This window comes from Pempheris klunzingeri, chromosome 12 (assembly GCF_042242105.1).
Source record: "Pempheris klunzingeri isolate RE-2024b chromosome 12, fPemKlu1.hap1, whole genome shotgun sequence".
Classification (NCBI taxonomy): domain Eukaryota; kingdom Metazoa; phylum Chordata; class Actinopteri; order Acropomatiformes; family Pempheridae; genus Pempheris; species Pempheris klunzingeri.
Genome location: NC_092023.1, coordinates 8,282,912 through 8,296,774, shown reverse-complemented (window position 1 = coordinate 8,296,774; position 13,863 = coordinate 8,282,912). Strand labels below are relative to the sequence as shown.

General features: G+C 42.1%; 2 protein-coding genes across 3 annotated transcripts; one reads left to right on the top strand and one right to left on the bottom strand.

The window, feature by feature from the left end:
- The first annotated feature begins 5,823 nt into the window (after positions 1 to 5,823).
- Positions 5,824 to 9,062, top strand: LOC139210900 (CUB and zona pellucida-like domain-containing protein 1). 2 transcript variants are annotated; one of them, XM_070841099.1, is made up of 7 exons: positions 5,824 to 6,011; positions 6,295 to 6,500; positions 7,081 to 7,256; positions 7,382 to 7,612; positions 7,693 to 7,853; positions 8,509 to 8,753; positions 8,871 to 9,062. In XM_070841099.1, the coding sequence occupies exons 1-7, from the start codon at positions 5,836 to 5,838 to the stop codon at positions 8,927 to 8,929; spliced, it is 1,254 nt and encodes a 417-aa protein (XP_070697200.1). In that variant the 5' UTR covers positions 5,824 to 5,835; the 3' UTR covers positions 8,930 to 9,062. The 2 variants fall into 2 exon arrangements, with proteins under 2 accessions (XP_070697200.1, XP_070697199.1); XM_070841098.1 differs by having other exon boundaries at positions 8,868 to 9,062.
- ikzf5 (IKAROS family zinc finger 5) lies at positions 8,960 to 13,405 on the bottom strand. The gene is made up of 4 exons (XM_070841097.1): positions 12,973 to 13,405; positions 12,644 to 12,815; positions 12,052 to 12,225; positions 8,960 to 11,972 (listed from the first exon to the last, which is right to left on the bottom strand). The coding sequence occupies exons 2-4, from the start codon at positions 12,774 to 12,776 to the stop codon at positions 11,008 to 11,010; spliced, it is 1,272 nt and encodes a 423-aa protein (XP_070697198.1). The 5' UTR covers positions 12,777 to 12,815; positions 12,973 to 13,405; the 3' UTR covers positions 8,960 to 11,007.
- Positions 13,406 to 13,863: the final 458 nt, after the last annotated feature.

Here is a 13,863-nt window from a genome sequence, read left to right as displayed (position 1 = left end):
ACAGTTCTCCAGACATTTAAAATGTCCATGTCATGGGGGCGGGGTCTAATGTCACTTCAGTTTCTGTGTTTTTTTGTGTTTTGGCAGGTCACTTCTGTATAATCGGTTGTTCATGTGAAAAGTGAATAGTTGTGTAACAAACAAACCAAAAAAAGAGAGCTCCTGTCTCAGCTCCACACAGCTGGCCAATCATGGTATGAAATGGGTCTGAATGACAGTCATTTTGGGAAATTACAGAAATGGTTGGATTAAGCTCCCCCAATTCTGACATCTGAGAGGGTGTTTCTGAAGCGATTCAACCATCTTACAAGCAGCTCTGATGGAGTATAGTGGCACCTTTACCTCCCCGAGTATTTAGCCCCGACAACCCTTAAATGTAGAACAATTTACTGCAACTCATCAACAGTGACACAGAGATTCTTGTTCTTGCTGCTAAAAGCTTTAGGAGCAGGAAACCTTGTTTATCCTGTCTCTACAAAGTACCACACAGGCCAGAAGCCTGTATTTGCACGTGCTGATGATACTGTACACTTACAAAATATATCTCAACTAAGCAGCCTCCTGTCACAGCCAGATGTAGAAAAAAACTTGTTCACACAGTAATTTCTGTAAACAACAGGCCGAATAACGACATAGATGTGGGGGGATAATAGTTTTTCTCTCACAGATGCAGAGTGAACTACAGGTGTATCTGAACGTGTGTTTTACAAAAGAAAAAGTCAAAATGATTGTAATAACTTTATTCTCCTCTCTTTGCTATGTAGCTTACTGCTCATCAACTACTACCTGGCCGGCAGTGACTGCAGGTATGAAATCCTCTAAACATGCTGGAATATAGGGGATTAAACTGGCCTATCATTTATTCTGCTAGCAGGAATGATGACTGAAATGTCTTTTTCCTCTCCCGCATCTCTCAGGTCAGCCTTCATGTCGTTACAACTGCGGCAGGGACATGGGAAGATGCTCCTGCTCAAGCTCTTGCAAATACTATGGCAACTGTTGTTATGACTACTACTGTAAGTATTGTGTCATTCAAAGCTCAGCGGAGAAGCCGCTACATACTATGATCACAGTTTCTACATAATGACATCACACTGAAATGCGCTACACTAATTTTAGTCCTCAGCCAAGGCCTTAATAGAAGGGATTTACTGAGTTATCATCCAAAGTTTCCATAAACATTGACTGTGCGGTGATATGAGCCGTCATCTTCTCCTCTTCATATGATGTATTCAGTGTTGAAACGGGATTTTAGAACATTGTGGAAGATCATTCTTCACACTAAACCAAAGGGGGAGAAAAACTGTATGATTCAGTGTGAGGGAAAGATCGGCAGAATTTCTATTAAACAAACCAAACTTATTGGTTGATGTTTTTTGTGCAGGATAATGTAGCCATTAAAGTTTCACAGTTCTCCAGACATTTAAAATGTCCATGTCATGGGGGCGGGGTCTAATGTCACTTCAGTTTCTGTGTTTTTTTGTGTTTTGGCAGGTCACTTCTGTATAATCGGTTGTTCATGTGAAAAGTGAATAGTTGTGTAACAAACAAACCAAAAAAAGAGAGCTCCTGTCTCAGCTCCACACAGCTGGCCAATCGTGGTATGAAATGGGTCTGAATGACAGACTGTCCATCCATCCATCCATCCATTTTCTATACCGCTTATCCGTCAGGGTCGCGGGGGGAGCTGGAGCCTATCCCAGCTGACTTCGGGCGAGAGGCGGGGTACACCCTGGACTGGTCGCCAGCCAATCGCAGGGCCACATACAGAGACAGAGACAGAGACAGACAGACAACCTTTCACTCTCACACTCACACCTACGGGCAATTTTAGAGTTACCAATTAACCTAATGTGCATGTCTTTGGATTGTGGGAGGAAGCCGGAGTACCCGGAGAGAACCCACGCTAGCATGGGGAGAACATGCAAACTCCACACAGAAACACCCCGGATTCAAACCGGGATTCGAACCCGGGACCTTCTTGCTGTGAGGCAACAGTGCTAACCACAGCACCACCATGCTGCCCCCTGACAGACTGTCATTTTGGGAAATTACAGAAATGGTTGGATTAAGCTCCCCCAATTCTGACATCTGAGAGGGTGTTTCTGAAGCGATTCAACCATCTTACAAGCAGCTCTGATGGAGTATAGTGGCACCTTTACCTCCCCGAGTATTTAGCCCCGACAACCGTTAAATGTAGAACAATTTACTGCAACTCATCAACAGTGACACAGAGATTCTTGTTTTTGCTGCTAAAAGCTTTAGGAGCAGGAAACCTTGTTTATCCTGTCTCTACAAAGTACCACACAGGCCAGAAGCCTGTATTTGCACGTGCTGATGATACTGTACACTTACAAAATATATCTCAACTAAGTAGCCTCCTGTCACAGCCAGATGTAGAAAAAAACTTGTTCACACAGTAATTTCTGTAAACAACAGGCCGAATAACGACATAGATGTTGAGGGGATAATAGTTTTTCTCTCACAGATGCAGAGTGAACTACAGGTGTATCTGAACGTGTGTTTTACAAAAGAAAAAGTCAAAATGATTGTAATAACTTTATTCTCCTCTCTTTGCTATGTAGCTTACTGCTCATCAACTACTACCTGGCCGGCAGTGACTGGAGGTATGAAATCCTCTAAGCATGCTGGAATATAGGGGATTAAACTGGCCTATCATTTATTCTGCTAGCAGGAACGATGACTGAAATGTCTTTTTCTTCTCCCGCATCTCTCAGGTCAGCCTTCATGTCGTTACAACTGCGGCAGGGACATGGGAAGATGCTCCTGCTCAAACTCTTGCAAATACTATGGCAACTGTTGTTATGACTACTACTGTAAGTATTGTGTCATTCAAAGCTCAGCGGAGAAGCCTCTACATACTATGATCACAGTTTCTACATAATGACATCACACTGAAATGCGCTACACTAATTTTAGTCCTCAGCCAAGGCCTTAATAGAAGGGATTTACTGAGTTATCATCCAAAGTTTCCATAAACATTGACTGTGCGGTGATATGAGCCGTCATCTTCTCCTCTTCATATGATGTATTCAGTGTTGAAACGGGATTTTAGAACATTGTGGAAGATCATTCTTCACACTAAACCAAAGGGGGAGAAAAACTGTATGATTCAGTGTGAGGGAAAGATCGGCAGAATTTCTATTAAACAAACCAAACTTATTGGTTGATGTTTTTTGTGCAGGATAATGTAGCCATTAAAGTTTCACAGTTCTCCAGACATTTAAAATGTCCATGTCATGGGGGCGGGGTCTAATGTCACTTCAGTTTCTGTGTTTTTTTGTGTTTTGGCAGGTCACTTCTGTATAATCGGTTATTCATGTGAAAAGTGAATAGTTGTGTAACAAACAAACCAAAAAAAGAGAGCTCCTGTCTCAGCTCCACACAGCTGGCCAATCATGGTATGAAATGGGTCTGAATGACAGACTGTCATTTTGGAAAATTACAGAAATGGTTGGATTAAGCTCCCCCAATTCTGACATCTGAGAGGGTGTTTCTGAAGCGATTCAACCATCTTACAAGCAGCTCTGATGGAGTATAGTGGCACCTTTACCTCCCCGAGTATTTAGCCCCGACAACCCTTAAATGTAGAACAATTTACTGCAACTCATCAACAGTGACAGAGATTCTTGTTTTTGCTGCTAAAAGCTTTAGGAGCAGGAAACCTTGTTTATCCTGTCTCTACAAAGTACCACACAGGCCAGAAGCCTGTATTTGCATGTGCTGACGATACTGTACACTTACAAAGTATATCTCAACTAAGCAGCCTCCTGTCACAGCCAGATGTAGAAAAAAACTTGTTCACACAGTAATTTCTGTAAACAACAGGCCGAATAACGACATAGATGTGGGGGGATAATAGTTTTTCTCTCACAGATGCAGAGTGAACTACAGGTGTATCTGAACGTGTTTTACAAAAGAAAAAGTCAAAATGATTGTAATAACTTTATTCTCCTCTCTTTGCTATGTAGCTTACTGCTCATCAACTACTACCTGGCCGGCAGTGACTGGAGGTATGAAATCCTCTAAACATGCTGGAATATAGGGGATTAAACTGGCCTATCATTTATTCTGCTAGCAGGAACGATGACTGAAATGTCTTTTTCCTCTCCCGCGTCTCTCAGGTCAGCCTTCATGTCGTTACAACTGCGGCAGGGACATGGGAAGATGCTCCTGCTCAAACTCTTGCAAATACTATGGCAACTGTTGTTATGACTACTACTGTAAGTATTATGTCATTCAAAGCTCAGTGGAGAAGCCGCTACATACTATGATCACAGTTTCTACATAATGACATCACACTGAAATGCGCTACACTAATTTTAGTCTTCAGCCAAGGCCTTAATAGAAGGGATTTACTGAGTTATCATCCAAAGTTTCCATAAACATTGACTGTGCGGTGATATGAGCCATCATCTTCTCCTCTTCATATGATGTATTCAGTGTTGAAACGGGATTTTAGAACATTGTGGAAGATCATTCTTCACACTAAACCAAAGGGGGAGAAAAACTGTATGATTCAGTGTGAGGGAAAGATCGGCAGAATTTCTATTAAACAAACCAAACTTATTGGTTGATGTTTTTTGTGCAGGATAATGTAGCCATTAAAGTTTCACAGTTCTCCAGACATTTAAAATGTCCATGTCATGGGGGCGGGGTCTAATGTCACTTCAGTTTCTGTGTTTTTTTGTGTTTTGGCAGGTCACTTCTGTATAATCGGTTGTTCATGTGAAAAGTGAATAGTTGTGTAACAAACAAACCAAAAAAAGAGAGCTCCTGTCTCAGCTCCACACAGCTGGCCAATCATGGTATGAAATGGGTCTGAATGACAGACTGTCATTTTGGGAAATTACAGAAATGGTTGGATTAAGCTCCCCCAATTCTGACATCTGAGAGGGTGTTTCTGAAGCGATTCAACCATCTTACAAGCAGCTCTGATGGAGTATAGTGGCACCTTTACCTCCCCGAGTATTTAGCCCCGACAACCCTTAAATGTAGAACAATTTACTGCAACTCATCAACAGTGACACAGAGATTCTTGTTCTTGCTGCTAAAAGCTTTAGGAGCAGGAAACCTTGTTTATCCTGTCTCTACAAAGTACCACACAGGCCAGAAGCCTGTATTTGCACGTGCTGACGATACTGTACACTTACAAAATATATCTCAACTAAGCAGCCTCCTATCACAGCCAGATGTAGAAAAAAACTTGTTCACACAGTAATTTCTGTAAACAACAGGCCGAATAACGACATAGATGTTGAGGGGATAATAGTTTTTCTCTCACAGATGCAGAGTGAACTACAGGTGTATCTGAACGTGTGTTTTACAAAAGAAAAAGTCAAAATGATTGTAATAACTTTATTCTCCTCTCTTTGCTATGTAGCTTACTGCTCATCAACTACTACCTGGCCGGCAGTGACTGGAGGTATGAAATCCTCTAAACATGCTGGAATATAGGGGATTAAACTGGCCTATCATTTATTCTGCTAGCAGGAACGATGACTGAAATGTCTTATTCCTCTCCCGCATCTCTCAGGTCAGCCTTCATGTCGTTACAACTGCGGCAGGGACATGGGAAGATGCTCCTGCTCAAACTCTTGTGAATACTATGGCAACTGTTGTTATGACTACTACTGTAAGTATTATGTCATTCAAAGCTCGGCACATTTAGATCCACTAAAAAGTAACACAGTGCTGAAACCTGGTTTGTTTGTCCAAACAGCCTATTGCCAATACTCAACTGAAAGTCCAATCACAGGTACTGTAGGATCCTCGGCATGCAAAATGAGCCTGCTGCAAATATAGTTCACTGCAATGATGCTCATATTATCTTGTCCACCTTCAGCAAGCCCCTGTGGAGGCTATCTGTCTGGCTCTGGCACCTTCTCCAGCCCGAACCACCCCAACCACTATCATGACAACGCCTACTGTGTCTGGCAGCTGAGATCAGTGGGTGACCAAAGGATCTTCCTGACATTCCTGTACCTACAGTGAGTGATTAGCAGCCTGTCTTTTCAGAGATCATTAGTATGAATGACATTAGCATTATTATATGTGTAATTCATATAATAATGCTAATGCCATTCATAATGGAGAAATTCTGTGATGACAGAAAGTCTATACAGATGTCAGGAATATTATTAACTTATAATATAATAGCCAACAGAATTACGCTATAAATTGATCATCATCAAGGACACATTTGAACTACTGTTTGAGTTTGGTGTCCATAAATCCATGATTTATAGCTTTTATCATCATTTTATAAAACAGATTGGAGAACTGCTGCTCCTGTGACTACATTTCAGTCTACGATGGGCCGTCTGTTGGGCATCGATATCTGGGGAAAGTGTGCAACAACACCCTGAATTCTTTCTACTCTACCTCCAACTACATGACTGTGGTCTTCAGGACTGACGGTTCTGTGGTTGGCCGAGGGTTCAACGCTGAGTTCATAAGCACTCTGCCAACAAGCTCAGGTACAAATGTGGTAGATTTAATTGTGGTTATGAGACATCTAGTTTTGATTTTGCCATTAAATGCGTGTTAAATGTTTCTTGAGGAATGACTGAGCTCCTCTGAAAACAATGTGTATTGTTGCTTGTAAAGCTTTTTGGAGCCAGTGGAAATTATAATGTAATGAGGGTTATTTCACTTTGGGCTGAAGACTACAAATGTCTCACAGAAAACCTGCATTACCAACTGGACACGTGGAGTTTGAAAGCCATTGGCATTTACCAGGCAAGGGGGGTCTAACAAAATTATGCTATTGGTTAAGTCAAAACTCAGCCCTGTGGTGGGGCTAAAGAAAAAAACAGGGTTTCACAAAAATCAGTAGGCAGCATCCTATAGGGACCATAGATATTGGTACAAAATTTCATGGCAATCCTTTCAGTAGTTGTTGGGATATTTCAGTCTGAACCAAAGTGGTGGACAGCCCAACCAACCGACCAACCCTAGAAGCACACCACTAGCATAGCTAAAAACTTAATCTTACCTCTTCATCCGAAAAATATCTCAAACTGTTGTAAATATCCTGTGAACATGGTCCTTCATCAGGTAGCGTGGACTGTTCTTCAGACAGCATGAACATTGTGGTTAAGAGGTCTTACCTGAACTCTCTCGGCTACGACGGCCACAGTCTGTACCTGAATGACCCGAATTGCAGACCCAAGATTTCCTCATATGAGGTGATCTTCAGGGTCCCCATTAACGGTTGTGGCAACATTCGAAAGGTAGACCACTCATCACCTTCTGGAAAACAATGACAATATACAGTACTTCCTAATAACCCTCCCACTAATTCTGTGAGAATTACATGTCGGTGTGACTATTTTTCAATATCTTCTACCTTGAACAGTTTGTGAATGGCAGAGTAGTGTACGCCAACGCTCTCCGGGCCTTCACCTCCAACTCTGGAGAGATCACCCGCCAGTCTCACTTCAAGGTGAACGTGGGCTGTCGAATGGCGGAGGACTCCGTGGCCCAGATTACGTACCTTGTCAGTCATCATGATAACAGCAGCATTACAGGCACAGGCAGATTCAACAGCAGCATGGATTTCTACACCTCCAACAATTTCTACTATAAGGTGTGTTGGGATAGTAAAGTGATAGTAAAACATTGTAATTACTTCCACACCACACTCACAGTTTGCTTTTACACTCTCAGGTGACGGAAGTCCCATACAAGGTGACACTCAACCAGTACTTGTACGTCCAAGTGAACCTGAAGGGGAGTGACAGCTCCCTAGTCCTCTATCTTGACACATGTGTGACCTCACCATCGCCCCATGATTTCCAGAGCAGGAAGTACTACCTGGTCCGTAACGGGTAAGATGAGCGTAGCGTAGATTAAGCATCTTTCCTGTATTGTGTGTATGCGCTTGTTCTCAACATAAGAACTGTCAGGTTTCTGATTAACACTCATACAACTAGTGAATACCACCAAACATCAGTTGTCGAAAGTACATTTACTGAACTACTTTACGTACAATTCTGAAGTCCTCGAGTATTTCCATTTTCTGCAACAACTCCACTATATTTCCACCAAATATATTGTATGATTTACACCAGAACATGTATTTTACAGCTATAGTGACTTGCTACTTTACAGATTAAGACTATGAATTAAGGGAAAAAAAATCATTAAAGAGGACTTTTTGGCTAGTGACTTACTTGGGGTTTCTGATGTCTGTGTTAGCTGTTCCACCAAAGATTAATTTCCTCTGAAATCCAATATCCTCAGTTATCCAATATTTAATAAAAAAAGATTGGAGAAAGCCAAAACAATGCATTTTTTCCTTGTAATGAATATACATTGAGTTATTGATACTTTTATTTTCAAGTAACGTATCTGAATACTTTGATTTACCACTTCTAAATTTAAAAAAAGTACTTTGAGGGTATGAAACTTTGCTCTTCTGGTAACCACACATATTCAGAGAACTAGTATCGTCCTGTAACACTGTCTGTGTTTTGCCTTTAGATGTCCTGTGGACAACACCTACTGGGCCTACACCTCTGGCACCCAGCACTATGCCCGTTTCAGATTTAGGGCCTTCCAGTTCCTGCGAGCCACAGAGTCAGTGTACATCCAGTGCAAGGTCCTTATATGCCAGGCCTCTGACAGCAATTCCCGCTGCCGTCGTGGCTGCAACAAACGTAGGGCCAGAGACGTGGGGTCAGAACATGACAGCCAAACTGTGGTCCTGGGTCCCATCCAACTCAAAGGTCTGTAGATATTTGTTCCTGCTTTTGATACCAATGGAGGATCAATAGAGGGATTATATCATCTGATGATCTCAAGCAAACAACACAATAAGACATTTTACTATTTCTCTTCAGCAGACCCTGAGAAAAAGGAAGAAGGGAACCCTAACCCTAACCATGAGCAGGACAAGGCTTAACTTGATACTGGAATGACCTACTTCAATCACTTTTACCAAAATCATTACATCCTGTTCTTTGGGACTCCAAATTATGCTGACCCTTTCTTTTCTTTATATCTCAATATTAATTAAAAGCATGATGAAAAGACAATCTGTGTTTGTGTAGTTCATAGTCTTATGTGAACATTAGCACCCCACAACAGTGTCACTGTTAGTAACTTCTATTCTTGAATACAAAGGAGAAGAAAAGGAAAACAAGACAAAGCGCAGGTCAGTTAGAAAACACTTTACTTATAAATTAGTTAGATTAATCCATGTCACAATAAAATGATTTACCATCCCAGAGGGATGAGTGATCGCCAAAAGGCTTCAACATTCACCATTACCTATTAACCTATGATACACTGCAAGAACATAAGGCAGTCATTACTGGATGGCCCTATTTCTGATAAGCATGGTGACAAGGAGGTCGTCCTAAAAACACTAACTATGTTCTCCACGCATGTTGCTAAGCAACAGACAACAGTACCCAAGACAAAAAACAATCTCGCTAAAGTAGCAGTCTTATTGCAACATGATTTAGCTTTTTTTTGACACTGAACATCTATCCAACCACTCAGAATACAATACTCAGTAAATATTCAGAAAAGCACTGGGATCCATATGATAAATGGGGAATCTCAGTGTGTTTTCACAAAGGCTAAAACGTGGCATCCACAGTGCTACGTGGCAATCCTGAAAAAGTGTTCACATGAGACACAAGACTTGGTGATTCTGTCCTAAACATGGACACACTGGATATCAAGGGGACTTCATACAATATCCAAAGAGCAGAATGTGACATTTAAAGGATATGCAAAACCATTTTAACAAAGTTAGTGAAGTTACAATGATGCTGGTCAACAAAGGGCACTGTGTGGAGGGACAAAATCTAGTTAGTTAGCTGGCTGAACAAAAACCACCAAAACACAGTTTGGCCAGGTTTTACTGTGGATGCCATCCATATAGTTTTGATCCCAAAGGGTCTTAGCAGCATTCATGGAGCAGAATTTTGGCAAAAAAAAAACAAAAAAAAACATGGCTACCATATAAAACTGCAATGGCCAAACAGTTATTCTAAGGTTCTGGGCATAAACATTACAGTAACAAGAGGATATTGTAATAATATCTATTAATCTTCAAAATAACAGTCCTTTCAATCTTGGACACACAAGAAAGTGACTATGTCAGGCACTGCAAAGGAATAGTAGTAATGCACCAAGCACTGAAATAATTTCAACAAGGCTGAAGTAAGATCGCTCTGAGCCAACAGTTTCATCCCTGTGTTAGTGTCATCAGAGAGATCTTTAGATATATATCCAGAAGTGTTGGGAATTTATTTGTGTGGTCCACTCAGAGCTGCCCTGCACCAACATTTGTTTCTTTGAATTTTGTTGGCATGCTGTTGTGAGTGTTATGTGAGTTGGTCCACTTTCCGACAGTCGTACTTTTTTTTCTTCCGTGAGGTTATGTCATGTTTATGGGGCATTTCAGGGTCAATAATAACATCACATTTAACCAATAAGACCTTTTAACGTGTATGAAATAGAATTGGTCTAAACTTGCTTAAGTAAAATAAGAGTCATATTTGTCAGTTACCTTTGTGTTGCATTGTACTGCATTTGAAAGACATATTTGAAAAGTTTATCAAGTTCTTGTGCTTAAGGGAAGCTCCATCACAAGAACAGCATTACATCTTCTAGCTATGACAAAATTCATAGAAAATTGTGACTTTGCTAACCTACTATATTAAATAAGGTCAATTAGTTTAGTAGCAAGTTGTTTTTCTGATTCATGACAGCCCATGAATGAAATTCCACCACAAATAAATTCTCAACCTGTTGAAAACACTGATCATCCCTTTATAATACATTTGAATGGGCACCATACAAAATGAAACCATCTGAATGTTGACATTTTCCTGTATAAGTACAACTTTTAAAGGCTAGGCTACATCAAGGCCAAGTAAAAGACCAATAAATAAAATTACTATGGAATTAATAAAACAAAGCTGTCCGTTAAAAGTTCTTTCAAATTTTTCCTCATTCATCCATTCATTACTTGTGCTGCCCACGGGCAAAGTGGCAGGCAAAATCATACTTGCTTTTGCACTTGTGACCGCAGATGTTGCACTGGAATGGGTTCTCGTAGCCATGGCAGCCCATATGGATGGTGTAGAGGATGTTATCTGGGAAGTAGATGTCACAGTGCTGGCAGTGATGCAGCATGTGGGGATCCTGGAGTGGGGCGGAGAGGCCTGGGGCCGGGGTACTGGGTTGGCTGTTGGAGATGCTAGGGGTACTGGTGTGCCCACTGTGCTCACTGCAGGGTCCCCCTCCAGGACTGCAATTGCTGTGGGGAGGAGCCCGGGGCTCTGGGGTGATTGGAGAAGAGGAAGAGGCATGGGTCATGCTGGGTGTGACAGCCACAGGAGCTGTGGCGGGGTGGGGCTGCTGGATGAGGAAGGGTTTCTCATCGACGATTGACTCTGCTCCTGGAGACATGGGAGGCTGAGTCTGGGCCTGGGACTCAGAGGGGAGGCTGGCCAACTGGCCCGCCAGGGTGGACAGCTGGTTCAGGGGGTTATCCATTACCATATCGTGGTGATGGTGATGCTGATTCGTTGAGTGCCCGTCCTCGACTGCCCGACTCTGATTATCATACGTCTCCTGACGTAAGTGGGGCAGCTCATGTGAGAAGTCGTTCACATTGTCAGCCTTGTGCACCACCATAGATGGAGGGCTGAAATTGATAAGGAGTCGGCGGCCATAGCCCAGTGAGCTGGCTTTCTTCTGTAGAACACTCAGCATCTTCTTATGGGAAAGTGAGCGAGCACCTTTCATTGGCAGCAGTTTGTGGCGTCGGCGGCGATGGTGCGACAAGTTGCTACGATCACTGCAGCGGAAGGAGCACAGCTCACACTTATAAGGCTTCTCGCCTGTGTGTGATCGCATGTGGGCCTCCAGGTGGCGTTCGTAGGCCGAAGCAAATGGGCAAAGGTGGCAGCGGTGAGGTTTTTCACCTGTTTAATTGAAGAAAATAGACTGAATAACAAAACCTGGCCAAAGTTATCCCCTGAAATCTATTTAATCAATATTTACCTGTGTGAATTCGGATGTGCTCAATGAGTCTTGCTGTGCCTCTGGTAGCATAGTTGCAGTAGCGGCACTTGAGCTTGCCGTCATAGGTCCTCTCAAACCCATCCACCAGGATCCCTGAGCTGTCCTCCAGTGACATGTCCACTGAGGGGTGATCCAGTCCATTCTGACTACAGTCTGCATGCAAAGTACATTAGCAGGATTTATAATGTGTACACAGAAAAAAATAAACCATACAAACTCTGATTATACTGTAGCTGCTTTTATTGCATTTCTAGAGCTTGAGTTCCAGTTGATCACAACATATTATGTAGTCCAACACCTCAGTTACATTTGTGGTGAAGGACAAACAAGAACATTTTCACAGACTTATCTAAGGACCACGTGGATTAAGGATGACCATGCCTGATTACCGTAGCAGCTACTCTCAATGACTAGCATTCATGGAATTGCAAACTGTGTGAAGAACCTGAGGTCAGATATCAGATACTGAGGATGGGTGAACCTGCCAGCTGTTTGCCAAAACCCAGACGACTAAAACCCGCTGGATTCACACAGAATCGGTGTAAACAGTAAACGATGCATGGCTACTTACCTGGTGGCAGCTCGTCCGCCTCCTTGACTCCACTGACAGAGCCTGATATCATGTTGACATGTTGAGTCTGCTGGCTCAGATACTCCTGGAAATCCTTCACAAAGTCAAGCGTGTCCGGCTTTTCCTCACCCATTGAAATAATGTGATGCAAATGTCCAACCGACCACAATTACTGAAGAGCAAAAATGAATCGGTATGAGATCAGGAAATAAACTACATAGTACTAAAATATTGTAAAAACAAAACCAAACACATATGCCACCAACCTGATTTGGAAAAAGTCACTATCGTCTACGTTAGCTAGCTGCTTTTCAGAGATGCACACTTACCTTTTCGAGGATACGTTGTCGGTTAAATAAGACCGGTTTTACTTGTTTGCTTGGAAAAACCGTTTTGAGGCAATCCAGACACAAAGACAGGAAAATCCTGGAAATCTGTGATTGACAAGCAGGAAATCGGCGCGATCCGGTGTGTGGTCGGTCGCTCCTACACACCGCTCCTCATCGTCGTCATGTTGTTACCAAAGCTACGTACGCTACGTTAGCTACACAGCTAACGTTAGCTTATCTCAGAGAAAGCATCTTTGTCGGAGGAGACGCGCTTATCTGGTCGACACGGTTATTATTTACATCGTCTGTACGCGTCCCAGTAAATCCTCAACGATATTATGAGTTTTACTGTTTTTTCTGCCCGTCGACTCACTTGCTACAATTCACAAGAAAACACAGGCTGCTAAATCAAAACAATAAACCCGCTACGGTGTGAAAGTTCACTGTGTGTGCACCGCTGAAAACCGTCCCGCCACAAGCTCAAACTACGCGCGAAGAAAGGTTCCCACATCAGAACCGGTAACTTTGGTCAAAAAGCAAAGAAATTCAGCGTTCCCGATTTGCAAGAAATGAACAAAAACATCATTCAACGTTTGTAAACGCCAGTATGAATCGACAACGTACCTGATGATTTGGGTGAGAGAAGTTAGTTTGTCATAAATAATTTCTTATTTACAAATAGATACAGATACAAAGCAAAGTTAGCTGGGCGTCCAAGAGGAGTAGGCCACTCATTTAAAATACATGTTTTCAAAATGAATGCGTGAAGTTGTGCTTTTCAAACATTTTCAAACAAATTGTATCCACCAAGCTAAAAAGCACCTTTGACAAAGGAGATAGTATTAGGGTGTGTTAATGGCTCTTGAAAGCCAATATTAAACCGTCTTATTT